The 18,780-nt window shown below is 42.1% G+C and overlaps 1 protein-coding gene across 1 annotated transcript in view; it reads left to right on the forward strand.

The window, feature by feature from the left end:
* Window positions 1-17,540, forward strand: part of LOC137917769 (zinc finger protein 236-like) — a 40,291-nt gene extending 22,751 nt beyond the window's left edge. The window contains exons 18-32 of the mRNA XM_068760499.1: window positions 16-167; window positions 587-763; window positions 1,045-1,375; window positions 2,342-2,445; window positions 2,850-3,293; window positions 4,361-4,506; window positions 6,193-6,424; window positions 6,515-6,688; window positions 7,432-7,590; window positions 10,303-10,460; window positions 10,534-10,662; window positions 11,018-11,212; window positions 13,242-13,371; window positions 14,685-14,858; window positions 17,346-17,540. Of these exons, the coding sequence (XP_068616600.1) occupies window positions 16-167; window positions 587-763; window positions 1,045-1,375; window positions 2,342-2,445; window positions 2,850-3,293; window positions 4,361-4,506; window positions 6,193-6,424; window positions 6,515-6,688; window positions 7,432-7,590; window positions 10,303-10,460; window positions 10,534-10,662; window positions 11,018-11,212; window positions 13,242-13,371; window positions 14,685-14,858; window positions 17,346-17,467 (2,827 nt within the window). The 3' untranslated portion in view covers window positions 17,468-17,540. The remainder of the gene's footprint in view (window positions 1-15; window positions 168-586; window positions 764-1,044; window positions 1,376-2,341; window positions 2,446-2,849; window positions 3,294-4,360; window positions 4,507-6,192; window positions 6,425-6,514; window positions 6,689-7,431; window positions 7,591-10,302; window positions 10,461-10,533; window positions 10,663-11,017; window positions 11,213-13,241; window positions 13,372-14,684; window positions 14,859-17,345) is intronic.
* Window positions 17,541-18,780: the final 1,240 nt, after the last annotated feature.

Below are 18,780 nucleotides of genomic sequence, written 5' to 3' on the forward strand. Positions count from 1 at the left end.
CACATTTGTTTCCAGGTGCAATTGGTGTAATAAGGGATTCAAAAAGTCAAGCCATCTGAAGCAGCATGTTCGCTCCCACACTGGAGAGAAACCATACAGGTGTCATCTCTGTTGGCGAGCCTTCGTATCGGCTGGAGTACTGAAGTCCCACCTCAACACACATACAGGTGAGCTCAGCTCATGCTGAGGAAAAACTCAGATTAAATCTCAGTGAATCACATTTTAAAATCTCAAATGTCATGGACACATTCATGAATACACATTCATTGTATTTACATTGAGATGTGTAAGTGACAAACTGAATCACCTCATCTCTTGAATGCGGGGGGTGTATTTATTCCATACTTCAATTTCCAAAATCAGTCATCACAGTATCCTGTGTTTCAAGAAATCAATATATAGAAGCAGAAAAACAAAACCCAATTTAAAAATGTTTGTTTTACAATGTATCTAAATGTCTGCCAGAAACATTGTGTCAATTTATCAGTTTTTAAATGAATTTTGTTTTTAGCAACTCGTTTGAGCAAAACTGTTATGAATTTTTGCTTCCAACGTCAAACCCTGCCTTTCTTTTCTTGCCTGGCAGGAGTGAAACCCTTCAAGTGTAACGTTTGTGAAGCCTCATTCACTACGAATGGAAGCCTGAACCGTCACATGATTATCCACATGAAGTCTTTCAAATGCTGCATGTGTGACGAGAGCTTCAGGACCAGCCTGCTGTGTAAGAAGCACATGAAGAAAGTGCATGCAGTTCAGCAGCAAAGTAAGGACGATGAGATAATGTACATATTCGCAATGACACTATGAATGCAAAGTACATGGAAATGTTTGCAATGAAAGGAGACAGGGCAACACTTCATCAGTTTGAAACCATCTGTAACATTTGTCTTCTTGAACTATAAGACAGGGATGAAGTTTTTGCAACACTATTAATCAAACCAGGGGTTTGAAGGAATGTTCCAGCCAATTTCAATTCAGCTTCAGCTGGCAAACATCAGAAGGACCCCAAACACAAGTAGCTGTAATTGACCACAAATCTCACAGTTATAGGCCTGGAAAGTCAAGATGTCCCAGAAGAAGACGAGGAAGAGGAAGATGAAGATGAAGATGAAGATGAAGATGAAGGAGGACAACACTATTTAAAGAGGAGGGGTTTGGAAATCATCACGTTCACCGAGGAGCAGGCGGCGGAACTGGCAAAGGATCCCGGCGAGGAGGCCTCCGTGTCGGAGCGGATCCTCTCCCAGTCAGCAGCCGAGAGGGATCGAATCAGCGAGATAAAGGATAAGGCAGTGGAACTGGAAACGGAACCCAAGTTTGCAAACTGCTGTAGTTTTTGCCCCAAGAGCTTCAAGAAGCCCAGCGACCTCGTCAGGTAAGATAAAAAGTCCTACCATGGCAGCTTCACTTAGATGTTTAGGAGGTTATGTTTGCACACAAGGATTAAACTATTATTTTAAACCCTTAAATTATCGGTTATGTCAATCTTTTTTTTTCATTGTTTTGCTATTGTGTATGTCAGTCAGGACAACGGCTAATACTCAACACAATGTGACTTCAGAATACTTTATTAATCCCAAAGGGATGTTGTCACCATAAGTGCCATCATTACCAGCCAAAGCCCTGTCAAACTGCTTAGTTACCAGTATCATGACCAGTGATGTGCAGGGGAGCTGGTCTAACTGTCACTGCTTTGTGAATAAGAGTCCAGGTTTGTCATTCTGCCCTAGAGGAAAGTCTAATTTCCTTCCAGCTTCTTCATTTTGTTTTTAAACTGTTCTTTGAAAGGCACGTTTAGGTAATCAGAAGCAGTTCGTATTGGTTTCAGAGAGAATCCTTGGTAAATTTTATTTTACTGCTGCACCTTCGAAATGAAATTCACACAGAAAGCAAATGAAAGGGTTGATGGGTCATCCCAAGCAATTTATAGAGGCAATTATGTGCCACCAGATGTCTGATTAAAGATAAGGGGAGGGGGGGGGGGGGGGGGCACTTCAGCCAGTGGAATGTCACAAAGGCATATTCCCCAGTTAACTGCTTTAACACTCATAAATAAGTGTGACAACAGTTTATTTTCAGAAGAGAATTGTTTTAGTTGTAGAAATAAATGGTTTGAATCTCATTAAGCTGGTCGATCATTTCTGGCTCTGTTCCAACCACTGACTCTTCAGCAGAGCTCTGACTTTGGACATGAATTATTCTGTTGTTTTCTTCACGCCTGAGGGCAATCCCGTGAAAGCTCATTTAGCAAACGCGTTTGGAACTAAAGGCATGAAATAGGAGGGGTGCTGATGAGTAATGACAGACAGTGTTGCAATCATTACTCTCTTTCAATTTCTAGGCACATTCGGATCCACACAGGAGAGAGACCTTACAAGTGCGACGACTGCGGGAAGAGCTTCACTGTGAAATCGACCTTAGACTGCCACGTGAAGACGCACACAGGTCAGGAGATTCATCACTGGGATTCGCTGCTCGGAGCCGAAGCTGTTTTATACGTATATGAACCCAAAGTCATGTATTACACAAGCGTGTCAACACAGGCAATATGGCAAAAAAGTTATAATTTAGACTACAAATTGTGCTTAGTGTTTATTTTTCATTTGATACATTTTTGGTTCAGACGGATCTAAAAAGGAATTACCGGTATTAAAGATGTGTGCTGCCACATTTATTGGTTTTATTATTACTGCATTGACCTGCTGCTAAGTTGCTTGGGAAAAAGAAGAAAAATGAAGTTGAATGAAAGCTCAAGTGTCTTACCAAAGGACTGGGTCTATGGCGCTGTCCTTTTTTTATGTAAAACTTATGTCTAACTTGCAGATTTAAAAATCTCCTTCTCTTTTCAGGACAGAAGCTGTTCAGCTGTCACATGTGCAACACCTCCTTCTCTACAAAGGGGAGCCTCAAGGTGCACATGCGCCTTCACACGGGATCCAAACCCTTCAAATGTCCCTTCTGTGATCTCCGCTTCAGAACTTCAGGCCACCGCAAAACCCATATCCTGTGTCACTTCCGGCCCATCAGTGCCCGGAGCAAATCCAAGCGGTCCACCTTGTCCACTTGTCACTCCGGTCAGGTTCAGGATCCAGGGCCTGGGCAGGCTCTTGCAGCGGGCCAGGGGCAGCAGCAAGCAGCTTCAGATCCTCTTCAAACTGTTGGTCTGCTACAAACGCCGAACTCCGACACCAACATTTACCTCCCAGCCAACCAAGTCCTGACAGGGCAGTTTGACCAGAATCTGCTGCAACCGGGACTGGTGGGACAGGCCATCCTGCCTGCCTCCATGTCAGGTAGGGATTGTGCAGCGGTTGGGACGTGTACGCCCAAAGAGAAAAATTGCCCTAAAATGACTCTCCAAATTACTATTATGCCCCCACAAACAACAACAACAACAACAAAAAACAAACAGTCTCGTAAATGGCCAGCTAACAGCAGATTTGCCACCGTTGAATGCCACAATGGGTGTGGATGTACGGTAAATAAAATGCTGCAGGAGACGGTTCCAGTGTTTGTTCCAACCGTAATGAGTTGGCAGTGTCAACGTCGTTGCCCGGGGAAAAAAGCTTTTCATCACATTGGACAATTATGGCCTTGCTGGGAAGAGGAACATGTCTTATCACCACAAGCTACTTCTTGTTTACTCCCTCTCCTCCAGTCCACCTTTTATTGGCACCGAAAGTCCTCTTAAGAACTCCAAATAGTTCTAAATGACGTTTGTCCTCAGCTAAACAGCAATTTTGGAAGCAGTTAGAAAATCCTGGTGTCAAAGAAGAACCGGCTCTTTTGGGCCTCCGTAAAAGGCTTTCGCACTTCAGCAGCAGACACAGACAGTTTTGCTATGCTCACGCTGATTAATGGATTTAGGGTGAAGGGAATGTTGCTCAACTTTGACACCCGAAGAAGGAGCATTCTAGCCAGTGGGTTCCGTAAACCCTGATAATTTAATTTAATTTGATATTACTTTTATTGTAATGATAATAACAGTAGTATATTTATTTTAATGATAATAAGTAAAATAATTCTGTCATTATTAGCCAATTGCGTAACTCTTACATAATGAAATGGGTATTAAAAAATGTGTTTGCAAAGTAATTTCTAAATAAATGAACAGACTACATTTTAAAGGAATTTCATATTTTAATTAGAAATGGAAAGCAATGAAGGGCGGCACGGTGGCGCAGTGAGTATCACTGTCACCTCACAGCATTTGGCACTTATCATTCTAGAAAAGTGTCCCTTTCTGGCCCACTACTCTTTGTAGCATGATATTTATAACGAGCTTTGATATACCTGTATCTAAAGATTTCTCTGTGTGCTTGTGCATTTGTGTTAATGTGTGTCTTTGTGTTTTTTGCAGCTACAGGAGACCTGACCGTCTCGCTCCCAGACAGCCTGACCACCCTGGATGGCATCCACCTGCAGCTGACCCCGGCGAACCTGGTTTGTCCCAATGTCCAAATCTCCGGAATCGATACCAACAACATCAACAACATCACGCTGCAGGTTGCTCTCTTGAATGACTATGTCAATATCCTCTTGTGATGTCCTTTTCTTGATGTTCATGAATCAAGTTGCTAGTGAAAGGTGTTGCCTTTTATTGAAGGGTTACTTGACAAAATTGAGCCACAGAGCAACATTATTATTAATTTTTTCATTTAAGCAAACCAAATTATTATAATAATTATATTTTTTGAGGAGTGATTAGGAGATGACTAAATATTGCTGGTCGGTGCAATGTTGCTAATGCTCATGCGATGTTCATGGTATTTCAGAGAATTAACATGAATGATATTATCAACATCATTTGGTAGTAGCCTAACAATTCCAAAGTATTTGCACAACAAAAATATTCTTGAATAGTTTTCTCTTTTAAAATTTAGAAAAGGTTTTTAAGTCACAAAGTCTTACTCTCCCTCTCAGCGCGAACCCTTTTGAAAAGCATTCCTGGCATCGCAGCATTTTAGTCTGCATTGTCGCCATTTGATTTAACAGAAGATGAATGAGTTTCTTGCCTGTCTTGATAGAATTACTTATTTAAGGTGTCTTTTATTTATAGGCTATTTAACGCAAAGTGTTTCATGCATTAGTTGTATCCTCAGCTTTGGTTACAGAATTTCTTACTGAAGGTCATCTGATGAATATTTCATGTGCACATCTATGAATACAAAAACCAATCTGCCGATATGATGTCATAATTAAGATATTTATCATTCACCATGAGCAAAAAAGCTCATGAAAATGTGTTTAATAAATATTCAGTAGTTCTGTAGTCCAGAGAAAGTCAAAAAGCTCTGAGTAATATTTTTTACTGTAGCTGCAGGACCACAATGGCTCCAGATTTGTGAGTATTCTTACAGGGCATCTCACAGCCTTTGTGCTACTAAGATAATGTGTGTTTTTATAGTGAGCACACCAAAATAATTAACACAGAGACGGCCTACAATCCTACCAGAGCTCCAGAAAGTAGTTGAGCAGAGCTGGAACCCATAATTTGCCCATTATTCATTCATTTTGACACTGCCGGTCCCCACACTGGGTTTTATATCTATTCTATTTGTTAATGAATCTCTGTAATTTGAATATTGTAATTTGTTGTGTTGCTCATATCCGCTGACTGATCTAATGAGAAGTAATAACCAAAGGATATTAATGACCTCTTCAGCGTCCCTAGAAACTGTATATGCCTGCAGGAATGAATGAGGAGCAGCCTTCAGGATCTTGTTGAGAAACTCATTTTTACAAAATGCAGGTATATCATTTAGGCTACGGTAATGGCTCCCATGAGCATCACAAATATGAGTTGCTGCTTACGTGTGGATTTCTATTCTTTTGGTTGGGGTTTCAGACAGAATCGTGTATTCTAAGCAGTTTGACAGAGCTTAGAGTGTCCTTACTTTACAACCATACACCAGGGACAGATAGTACAATTGTAAACAAAACTAGAGAATATGAAATATAAAGATATACTATATATATATATATATTAGGAGGACATTCAATCATGAAGAGCCATCTAACTTCTTAATATGCATTTATATCACTTTTCAACATTTTTTTTGTTGAAAATTGAAAGTATCCTAAATCACCATGAAGCTGGGCCAGAATTGTAGCCTCAGGCTGTTGCCTCCCTGCTTTCCATCTTCATCATCACTCTTCCTCTTTCATCTGAAGCTGTTCTTTCTCTTCCAGATTGACCCTGCCCTCCTTCAGCAGACGTTACAGCAAGGCGGTCTCCTCCCTCAACCACTAAGTGTTGAAACTGGCCTCGTGTCCCACTGCGGCAGTCAGCTCATGTCCTCCGCTGACCCTACGGTGTCCGCCAATGTAGTCATCCACCCGCTGACCACCCTGGCCCTGCAGCCATCTGCCATCACACCTGCTCAGGTCACAATAGCTGGCCTGTCTGAGCAGGACGCCACAGGTACCCACGGCTGCATTCGCCGAATGATGAAGTAGACTCTCTGTATCATGAGCTGAATGAATGTGTCATCCTTTCTTGTGAATTCTGCAGGTTCTCAGGATCTAAGCCACGTCATGGGCAGCTCTGGATTGATAGCCGGAAGCACCGGCAGTCAGGAGATAACGCTGACCATTAACAACCCCAGCCTCACCCAAGCCCTCGCCTCAGCTTCCTGCTCCAGCGCTGGTGCAGGAAACCCTCAGGAGATCACCCTCACCATATCAGGTAGGGACCATGCCCCCTACAAACAAGGTCCATGAAGAAATTAGGCATGCAAACACATAGCTATGCTTTTATGTAGCTTACTTTGTCTTTTAAGCGTTATCTCCTCTGTCAGCTGAACATCTTTGCAAGCAGAGAAAAAAAAACAGCAAATAATAACTCTCTTTTATTTTGAAACTGCCTCTCCTAACGCAGTCTTATTGTCCCATTGTGTTACCAATTATGTGTACCTGTAATACACCTTCACATAGCATTTATGTACACGCATCATCAGCTCAAAGCTCCCCAGATCATGGTGTATAGGCCGGGATGTAGCTGGTATCCACCTTGTAGAGCGTCTGGCTTTATTCAGTATTATAATGGTTTTACTCTATTCAGATCATTCAGATCCCTTAAAAGAACATTATTGTTATATATGGTGACATTTCTTTGATGTTCTCACTCTGAAGCCACACCAAGTATTTTTTCCATCTTCTCTTTCTCTTAAATCGATTCTTTCATTTGCCCGAGGCAGCAGAACAGAAAGATAAATCACAGTGCAAAGATGCCAAGCTAAATGTATGAAGTCATTTTCTCAGCCTTTGTTTATCCTAATTTTTGTAAATTTTATCATTCTGAGTACGTAATGACACTTTTCCTCCTCATTTAGGCCAGGCTATTCTACACTTTATTCTACTCTATGAGAAGCAAAAGAGACAAATGTAGGTAATGATGCTGGACGCTTAAAATTGCTTTTCTCTATGCAGGCCAGGATCTGATCGCCCAGCATACCAGTGCAAGCAGTGCAGAGATGAACAACAGCATCAGGGTGACATCACCGCTCAGTAGCCACCCCACCAGTACCACCTTGACCATCTCCAATGACCACCTCCTACCTCAGAGCCCTGCTAACACTGGAATGGCAGGCAAGTCCTGGTAGAGATAAGTGTGTTTCACACCTAGAGGGGTATCTGTATCACAGGTCTGTTAGAGTGAGGCAGCTGAAAGGTCACTTTGTAGCCTTGGATGCTCGCTCTGTGAGAATATCGTCCTTCATGAAATCATTTTACAGTCATGGATGAGATCCAAAGTGGCAGAGCAAGTTTTCTCACACACTTTGACAAAAACAAAAAAATATATGAGGTGCTTGAGAGATTATGAGTAAGACCAGCCAAGGTGAAAAAGGACACACTGTTTTATTTAAACCAATAAACAAAGCTTTTTTCTCAGTCATGTGACGCATGACCTTACACGAAGAAATGAATTAGGAGTGGAACACGACTCCTGGTGTCCCGGGAATCACTTCTCTGGCCTTTTAGTGTTTAATGTTAATCTCCTTTTCACAAAATAGATTTGAAAGGCCTTCAGGACATTCATGGTTACAAAGACACTGACCCTTCTCTCTGGGTCATCCTTGACACCCTCACAACATAGCATAACATTTACAATCAGTCATTCTGTGCATCATTAATAAAACAGGTTTTTAAAGCACAGGGCTTGAAACATTTTAAACACGTTCCCAAACCTTTTTTGCATCTTTTTCTATTATTATTATTTGTTGAGAGACTCAAATAATAATCTAGGTGATCAAAAGCATTAAAAACGTGCAACACTCAAAGCCTTAATGATGTTTTTGAGTAATAAAAAAAGCAATCAGCTCAACACTGATCAATAACATCACATCCTTGGCACAGTGAAATTGATGCCTTTGATCACGCGCTGGTCATAAATGTAGTCGACTAGAGGCGATAGCAACGTGAGAGAGAAGAGATTGGCACTGGCAGGCGTCCCGCTGTTCACAGCACGCACTGACGTCTGCAAACAGAATCACGAAATGTGCAAGCATTAGCTTGGTTCCACGGCAGAGCTGGCGAGGCTGCCCGAACAAGTCCTGCTGGCAGCTTCCTGAGCGTCGGCTGTTCTCAATTATCTAAAACAAACGTCAGACGTCAGCCAAAGTCATCGGCACACTGCTCAGCAAACATCACTTCAATCCTGTGAGTCTTATTAATGAAGACAAAATCCCGTCTTTGGCCTATATCAAGCTATCGTTTGTGCTGCCGCTCACTCATAACACCACTTGACGTAAAGGCCCCATATTATACGCAGTTTCCAGACACTTATATGAAATATCTGTGCCAGACTTTGGTCAAAATAGCAAACAGATGCTGCAGGACAGCGTCCCTCTTTTCTGTCTCAAACGGCTCTGAAAATGAAATCGAAACTAAATTAATAGCGGGCACGCGCGCAGCTGCACGCTACCATGGTAACACACACTAAAACATTTTTGCCAATTTTCGCCAAAACATTACCGCCAAAAATAAATTTTATCCCCTCTGTTCTTCTTCTTTTTCGACTCATGCACGCATGCACGAGTCCATTCACGAGTCCATGCACGAGTTCATGCACGAGTCCATGCACGAGCGTGGACGTGCAGAGCGTAGACACGGGGAGGGTGCACGCACATATCTTGTGAACGTCCCCCCCACCGTGACGTCCTAGACGAAAAGAGTGCTGCATGGAACCACACGTACTTGAGCTTAGCTTCCGTGAATCTTCTAAGAAGAGCAGCACTGATTGGTCCCAGCATTGATTGGACTGGAGGCTGGAGCAGTCTCTCAATCAACGGCCTTTTTAACGAAAGGCCACGATGAGGCAACCACCTCCACAACAAAGTCAACAAAGGGTGTGTATGAAGGCAAAATAGCTGTCAGGGCCGACATCTATGCACCCAGGATGGACTGTTCTCTGGGTGCCATTTGCTGTAGCTTACATGTCAAGGTTTGCAATGGTGGCAGATTTATAGTTCAATATTTGACGTAATGTTTTGAAACCGTGTGCTTTCGGCTTCGTGATTTGAAGTAAAGTGATGCAGCTTTCTCTACCTCTTTTCTAGCTCGTGCATTATCGTTTTTGCCAAGCAAGCATCAATTTCTGCTCGCTGGCTAAGTAAAAGTACTCATAGATTCATTAATAGCTGCACTTCTATACTTAATTAAGAACAGCAACGTCTTAAATATGCATGGACTGGCTGTGTGATATAAATAATACAAGTGTTTCAGTCAGACAACTAGTTTATTATTCCATTAGAACATACGTCTGTTTTAGCCTCGCGGCTCGGACTTTCATCATCATCCTCACAGCTGTTGACATAGAGGCAGTCTATCCTCACGCTGTCTGATTCATCCATCTTTCTTTCTTCTCCTTGTCTTTTGAAGAAAACGTAGGGTTTATTGTGTTGATTTGTCAATATTTAAAAATGTAATTGATTGTTTTTTAAATTGCAGTTAAAATTCACAATTCCTGAATATTAATTCCTGGCAAATATGGTTTAATGTTATAGCCGCAACAGTAAACACTAGTCCGGCTGCTCTACCACTATCTGCTCTATTTCTTTACATTGCAGCAAAATATGCTTCCAGCTTTAAGTCCGTCACCCAATGGCCTTTTTTATACCATGTAATATCAAAGTTATTTCCCCTGCAGTGAAAAGAGTATCCCACAAAGCAGGGGAAGGGTGTGCAGAATATCAATGCTTATAATGGCTGCATATTAAATCCAGCCATTATAAGCATTGGTATTCATTGGTATTCATATTTAAGTGTTGGTGACATTGCGCCCTGTTTCTCACCTGTCAGTCTCCAGCCTGCCTCGCAGCACCACCCTCTCACATACCATCGCCTCCCAGAGCCTGGTGATGTCACCGGGGGGCGTGGCCAACGATAGCAGCGTTACACTGACACTTGCAGATGCCCAGGGTATGCTGGATGGCGTCACCCTCAACCTTAATACACAGGTAAATAAAACTCGGTGTGGTTGATTTCTGATTTCTGAGTTCTACCTGACCAGAGCCTTCTTTTGATATTTAGGGTCAGACATTTCCTGCTGTGTTGAATGACTCTGGCCTATCAGCACAAGCAGCCAGCTCAAACCAGCAGGTCATACTGGTCAGCCACCATTCCCAACCCACAAACGGAGCGTCTGATAATGGATACACTGTGAGTTTGTCTGTGCGCTTCAAGATAACAGTGGATGGACTGTCAAACCAAGGAGGGCCTGTTTTGAATTGACTTATCTTGAGACAGAGAAAGACAGCAAAATAATTCACTGTGACGTTTTAATAATGGCAAGAAATAAACGTCTAATAGTGATTTGAATCACACATTGAATAACTCATTTGGTTTATACTGTTCTTTATCGCATTTCCATTTGAAAATCCACTCTCTGTCAACGACTATCATTCATTGCCAGCAGGAGTGTGAGAGAATCTAAACCGTTATCAGTCCTGACAATTCCAGCCCAGGCGGTTGCTTTTGTGAGGGATTATTAATCTATAATCTTTGTGTGATCCAGATTATAGACGGTGGGCTAAAAGGCGTGAAGGACGGCCAGGCGGAGACAGAAAGCCGGAACCAGTGTTACTACTGTAACCAGGTGTGCCAGAATGCCAACACGCTGCGACGCCACTGCAGACAAGCTCACGGAAAAGACCGCTGTCACGTCTGCTGTCTCTGCAACAAGGCCTTCAAGCGAGCGACGCACCTGAAGGTAACACGACTGACTCGGGTGTTTAACAAAGCTAATTATTGATGCTGGCGTCCATGCGGGTACAGCTTCTCTCTGTAACAACCGCTAACGTTTATATAATTACAAAAGTAACATTTAAGAAAACAAATAAATCCGCGCATTTTGTCTGATTAAAGGAAAATGGTTTTTCTAATCAGTGCCTCTTCATCAGGAAGAAAAACAACCCAAAGATCCAGTCATGAAATGATCCCATAAGCAAAGTGTTTCCCACGATATGAGGCATAAATAAGGGTCATTATTTAACCCTTTCCTCCCTCATCCAACCTGCAGGCATGATAATGCATGCCACTCTACAGGCGAGTTCTGACTACAGGATGTGCATGTAGGCGATTCCAGCAATGATTGTTGCACAGAATTTGAAGGTTTTACGACCAATTATTTGGAGATATTGCAAGCAAACTTGGATAGATTGTTAGAGAATGACAGATGTCCAGCCTCTGGCGGACAACATGCCGCCCGCCGCCAAGAGCCAGACCACCATTCTGGCTGCTGTCGCATGCCCCGTCAGACTCGGCCTCCATCCACCCCCAGTCTCCCTCTCTCTGCCAACAGAGGACCCGAACTGGACAAAAAAGTCCTAGCGTCTTTCAATATAAACGTTAGCTTTTTTTTAGATTTTCTGCTGATAAAATATTTTTATGTCAAGGAAAAAGAGCTTAATGATCAAATTTGTTGAGTTATTTTTTAATAATGATTACAGTTATGACCAATTATTCTGCAGCCAGATGGGTTCAGGGCACCTGGAGGAAAATCACGTATAGAAGCAGCAGAGCAGAATGACTGTCAGGGAGGAAAGAGTTAAGTGGCACTTCAGATAGAGTATGATGCACTCTCACTCAACACAACAACACTGAAGGAGCTCCGGTTCTTTCTTTACTTACAATCCTCTTCATGTGATTGAGGCGATTTTGCCTTTAAATGCCGGAGCTCTCATATTAGAGAGAAAGAAGATGATGTGACTTTATACACAGGCTCCATCTCTCCTCTTTGAAGTAAAGGCCATTGTGCCATCTGCTTCCACTTTTTCTTCCTTAAAAGCAATGGTAGAGATTAGTTCGGCATCACATTGAGAGTGGCTCAGCTTCATTTTCCACAGGTCCCCAGGGTGGGTCATTAGTCTGCAGGCAGACCTTGTTTTTACATTTTTAAAGGCCCACTGGTGAATGTTCTGCCCCTCTTTTTTTACTTGGTTGGCCGGTGAATAATAATTTTTGCCCTTTGATTATTGAAGGGCAACCAAAAAAACACGGCTTCAGAATTTTGGAATTCAGGACACACATATGGTAAAGGTTAGAGAAATAATGATTGGATTGGACATCAAAAGCCTCTCAGGGGCAGATAAATGAATCACACGGTGCAGAGGGTCATCAACACGGCCCAAAAAAATCATCGGCCGTCCTCTGCCCTCCGTGGAGGACATCGCAAAATCTCGCTGCCTCAACAGATCCAAGGCCATCACCGGAGACTCCTCACACCCCGCCCATCATCTCTTTGACCTGTTGCCCTCTGGACGGCGCTTCAGGACAATCAAATCCCGCACCATCAGACTGTCTCACAGCTTCTTCCCATGGGCCATACGGACGCTGAATAACAACTGAAATAATCGTCTTCACATGCATTAATTATCATAAACGCTGTGTGTCTACCGCAATAACTTCATCTGTCCTTTGTATTGTACTTTTGCACCTTTACTGTTTTTTGTACTGTGCAGAGCCTGCTTAATTTCGTTGCATCACCGTGTGTAATGACAATAAAGTGCTATTCTATTCTATTCTATTCTATTCTATTCTATTCTATTCTATTCTATCCTCTTCTATTCTATTCTATTCATCAATTCTTATCTCTCTTCTCTTCTTTTGTCCCTAACAAGTATGTCCAGGTCCTCATCAGGTTGTCTAAGCTCACACTGATGGACATCTCTGTTCCAGACATGTTCTCCTAGAGGGATTGTGTGTGCTGAACTGTAAGCAGGATCTATTTTTCCCTTTAGGAACATGAACGGGTCCACCAGCCGGGCCCTTCGCTCAGCTCCCAGAAACCCAGAGTCTTCAACTGTTCCTCCTGCGTGAAGGCCTTCGCCAAGCGCAGCCAGCTGGAGAGACACAACAGAACCCACACAGGTAAGCGGATGATGGAGAATCGCCTCACACCAGGGCGCCCCAGAGCCTTCAATGTTAAATAATGGTTTGTCATGAAACCACCATACAAATAAATCTAGCATAATCTATTAATTACCCAATAATCTGTTTAACATATTTCAAATGAGTTTTTCTGCTGATGACTTTGCAGAAAGTGAAGGCATCAATATTGCAGATTAAAGGAGAATTAGCAAAATAAATCAAATGGTAATGTAACTATGAGAAATCCACCCTCACTGGTTGTTAGACGGACAGACATATTTTATGTTTATACACATTGTTTCTCTGCTCTTCCCCAAGATGTGAATATAAAAATAATTGATGTCCTACATCACATTGTGTGATGCAAATAGAATTACTCATTGTTGTAATTGATGAATCCCTCAAGCAGCATGAAATGACGTGTGTCATCAGGAACATCCCAGAGATGCCTTTAGTATCAGCGCTCGGTAATTAATCGTTTTGGCAGGCTTTTTATCGGCACATCCTGTCGAAATAAAACTCACCAGTTCCAGCTCGAGAATTGTGAGTGCTTTCTCTTTCTTTTTTTTGTTCATTATAGTGAATTTATTTTGGTTTTGGATTAGTGGTGAGACCAAATATTTTTTAAACACTTTGCCTTTTTATCTCTTGGTAGTATTTTTCATCTGTCGATTAATTTATGATTGGAATAGTTATTTGCTGCAACGTCTAAAATAGAAACTCATGTTTCCATTCCCAACCAAAGGGGGGGGGTTACCTTGTCTGTCCGTCCATACATAGCGTCTCAAAAATGGCTGGAAGAGTTGAGTGACAGTTCAGACGTGCTTTGTCAGCGCCCTAAAGGTGTGGATCTTGTTATTATCTTATGATATTATGTTCCCAAAACTGGACACGTTCTGGAGACATGCAGTATGTTGGTCTGCACCGGGGATATGCAGTATCATCTGTCAGATATACTGTAGTTTTTTTTATTATCCACAGTACATAGGACCGTTTCTGCTTTTATATAGTCGTAAAAAGCACATTTAATGATGCTTGCATAAAAATTGGTTGATTTGATCGTAATTCTTGCAAAATAAGCAAAAAGCAGACAATCTTGAATCATTAAATATTTTTCAAAACATTTGCTTTAAATTCACTCTCTTTTAATTATACATCATCACAGTCTTAATCTCATTCACAAGGTAATGCATTAGCACTATTTAAACCAGAGACTAACAATGCACTTAATACATCATAATGAAAGCATCACTATAATGAAAATCACGCTGATTTATTAACTATCTGCTTGGCTCTTGTTTGTTGTCCTGCAGGCGAGCGGCCCTTCAAGTGCAGTCAGTGCGACAAGGCCTTCAACCAGAAGAGCGCTCTGCAGGTCCACATGGTCAAACACACCGGGAAGAAGCCTTTCAAGTGTGAGGTGTGCAGCATCAGGTTCACCCAGAAGAGCAACATGAAGCACCATATGAAGAGATCGCACGGCTATGGTGAGCAGCTGACTGGGGTGACACCAGTGAAGAGGGCTGGGTGGGAAACTTGCAAGACTTAAAAATGTTGTGGCTCACAGGATCTGAAAAAGAGTCAAACAACTGGTAGGCTAGTGACTTTATGGGAATTTGATGCGTTCATTACCTCTGCCAAGGAGGTTATGTTTTTGATGCCGTTTGTCTGTTTGTTAGTTTGTTAGCCGGATTACGGAAAAACTGCTGGATGGATCTTGATGATTTTTTTTTTCTTTGAAAATGTGTCTTGGTCTAACTTAGATCGCTGTAAATTGTGTCTGTCTATATACAAAAAAAAACAGGATTTTCCAATTTACTTATAATTGAAGCTGTTTAAAAGAATATATATATTAAAATATGCATTCAATTCACTCACTCAAAATCACAGTCATAAAGGTGTCTTATGCACTATCATGCAAAATGTATCCTGGATCTGATCCAGAATGAGATCAGGAAAAGAAATATACCGGTATTACATTTTAACATTAAAACCCATTTATGGATTCAAAAATCCTTTAAACATACACATCAACTCCGATTCACTTTTACTTTTCATGGTGTATAAAGATACCAAGAACAATCTAGAACCTTTTGATGATGATCCAGATCACCAGGTGGACGGTGAAAATCTAATTATGAGGGAAATGAGCTGCTTGGTGGAGGTCTGCACTCTCCGAGTGCTTTTCTCGTTATTATTTTTCGAGTGATTGACAGACTGGGGCCGTGTCTGCAGTGATATGGAAGATGCGACATTCTGCTGTGGTGAAAAGGAGCTAAGCCACTGAATTTTACCTACCTACATTTTTCTGGCCGGTCTTCGTTCCCACCCTCACCTCCACTCACAATCTTGTGATTGTAGGAAACTGGGAAGAGACCCAAGACATGCTGAAGGGATCACATCTCTCGGCTGGCTTGGAGAGCTGGAGGAGGTCGTTGGGAAAAGTGTTGAATAATTGACATTGTTTGCGAGACTTTGTCAGTGACGTCCATAAACACTTCAGAGTGCTGAGAGCCAACGCTGACCTTCCCCTGCGGAACATTCATGTCTCTCATGCTCAAGTTTTCTCTTTCTGTCATTTGATGATGCCTGTCATTATCTGTTGAGAAAGAGCCTCGTGGAAACACTCAATCCACCCACGCACTCACCACTCATGCACACACACACACACACACACACGCACACACACAAGGACAAACACTCCCCGTCATCTTGCGAACGCTGTGATATTGTAGAGGATGACGGCTCCGTCGACTTTGCCTGTCTGAAGCTCTTCCATATCATCTGGTGCACGTCTTCAGTGTTAAAGCGTTACTTCCTGATGTCTTGGTTAAGGCTTAGTCTTGTTTTACTTAATGCTCATTCAAATGTGAAATTGACCTGTGGAGAATAAGATTGCTTGTAGATCTTGTAGCTTGCAGACCCCCCCCCCCCCTATTCCTCTATAGCAGAGTCAATCGCATTTTCACCCTCAAATGGCTTCATGTAACCGTAAGAAAGTATAAATGTAACTAAATGCAATTACAAATATTACATAAGCATTTGCATGCATGGATATAAAATATATGTTTGCTCTTTGCTCTGTTATTATAACAAATCCTTTTAATTTGTCAGGGTAAGAAGCCCACATTATCAGAGGCCTGTGACAGGGACTTTTAATTTTTAATTTTCCCCTTCATTAGTCCAACCAAGCCTGCTTTTCCTTCACGCATTGCAGGTGGACAGTCTGTCGTTAATGCCTCCAGCTTTTCCAAGGGCAATGCCTTTTTTTACTTACGGACTTCTCCACCGAATCCAAAATGTCCCGTCTCGTCGCGGTCCCATGCATGGCAGCTTCATCCAGCAGCTCCTCAGTCACAGAGAGCTCTGAATTCATGCCTCTAGTTAAAATGGATGCTAATAAATGAAGCTAGCTTTCACGGCCGCATTGTTTTTTGTTCTGGCTTTCATGAACACATTCTGCTGCGATCTTAGTTAGCCTTGTAATTCTTGCACAGTTTTTTTTTTTTTTTGGAAGGATAATTTTGGGCATACTTGGCTCTGTGTTAAGTGTCAAAATGCCAAAGTAGATTATACTCTTTGCGAACCGACAGAACCTCATAACACAAAAGACATACCGATTTTTTTGGGAGATAATGAAATGACTCCTGCAGCCAGTAGATCCTCCGTGTGTCACTTATTCAAGCTATTCATGTGCTACGCCTTTTACTGTCTTTTAAAGTTTGTGCAACAGACGCTTGAGTATCCAGAAGCCCAACAGGGAGAATGTCTGAAACAAATGTTATATGAGTGTGCAAAAGAAAATAGCTTTTTGACTAATGGTCTCATTTCCATGACAGCCACTGGGAAACCAAATGCAGAATCAGAGCCGTTGCTCTGTAAACGCATGTTAATTTGCTTTTCAAAGTGCTGCTGTTATGAAACTGACTGAGCTAATCAGAGCCCTCTCCCCCCTATCATGTTTCTCCCTCCAGGTCAGATCCAGGATGTGTCCCTGAGCCAGGAAGAAGCAGCGCACCAGGTAGAGGTCACGCCTGAACTGGACCTGGAAGTGGTTCCTGAACCATCAGCAGACTGGCAACACGTCTTCCCCTGACCACCGACCACAGCACACCGAGCTCTGACTGGACAGCAAAGCGTCCTCACATGTTCTCCTCCTCTCTGAAGGGTTGTTTGGTTTGTATAAAAACATTAACGAAAGTATAGATTTATAGATCCAATGTATGTCAAGGGCTTTACCCCCAGTAGCAGCCCCCCTGCTGTTTATCCATATTAGCAGTGGAGGAAAGGAGTCTGGTTCCCTGTGATTGGCTTAATGACTTCTTTCTGTTTTGCTGCTGTCTGATTGTCATCAATATGATGACCTCCGGCGAGGTTCGGTTCAATAAACGCAGGCGTCCCAGAGAATTAACCGGGCCCCTCTCTCTCGCGACGACCCTTCATGAACGTCAGCTGACAGGGACATGTTTCATCTGGAGGCTAAATGCCATGCGTAGTTTGTTACATGTTTTTAGTGACCAAAAAAAAAGGTCTTGTGCGCTGATGAACAAAAGAACCACATCTGGATTTCATGCTGCATCAGCTAAAAGTTTCAGCATTCCGTTTTGTCTTGACGTAGCATTGAAATAATCGCAGCACCGTCGGCTTCTTTACTGTAGAGCGTTCTGTAAATAGTACAGGTAGATTGCATATATTTTCTGGTGAGCTCCTACAGTAAAGACTGGTTGGAAATACTGTTGAAATGTTAATGTACAAATTGTTTTCTTGTTTTTTTCCACTCGTATTTTCTATTGACTGTATAAATTAAGATTAAACTAATTTTTGATATTTATTTGCATTTCTTTTTTCTCATAATTACATATTTGAAAATGTGTTTCAGTTTATTTCTTTTTTTTGGCAGGGAGGTCGATGAATGTCACAGAGCTTCTCACGCTGTTAATGTTCTGAAAGTTCTGCCACAGCTTTGGAACAACAGTTAACGCGGGTCCCTGGTTGGTTTGCTATCGGGCACGCAAATGAGGACACACACTGTTGCACGTCCATGGGAGGTAAATTGTAATTCATTCAGTTTCAAATACCAAATACTTTTAAGAATACAAGAAGTCACTTTAAAAATATATTATATTTAGCAAGCACGTCAGTCTGCTTTAGCCAAGTGTAATTCAGTCAGTTGGTGCGTGGCAGTATTTTATGGGAATGAAACAGGCAGACCTTGTGGGCTAAAATAAAAGCTACCCTTGAGCCTGAATGAAGCTCCATCCTCTCCGTTCAGGAGCCGCAGAGAGACTTCTACATGAATAATGATTACCAAATGAATCCGAAAGGCCGGCTTAATGAAATAAACTGTCACTTCCTGCCACTCGGTTTCACCTCCATCAGTCTCTCTCTCCAGGAAGCAGACTGCACAGG

The sequence above is a fragment of the Brachionichthys hirsutus genome, chromosome 3, assembly GCF_040956055.1.
Source record: "Brachionichthys hirsutus isolate HB-005 chromosome 3, CSIRO-AGI_Bhir_v1, whole genome shotgun sequence".
Lineage (NCBI taxonomy): Eukaryota > Metazoa > Chordata > Actinopteri > Lophiiformes > Brachionichthyidae > Brachionichthys > Brachionichthys hirsutus.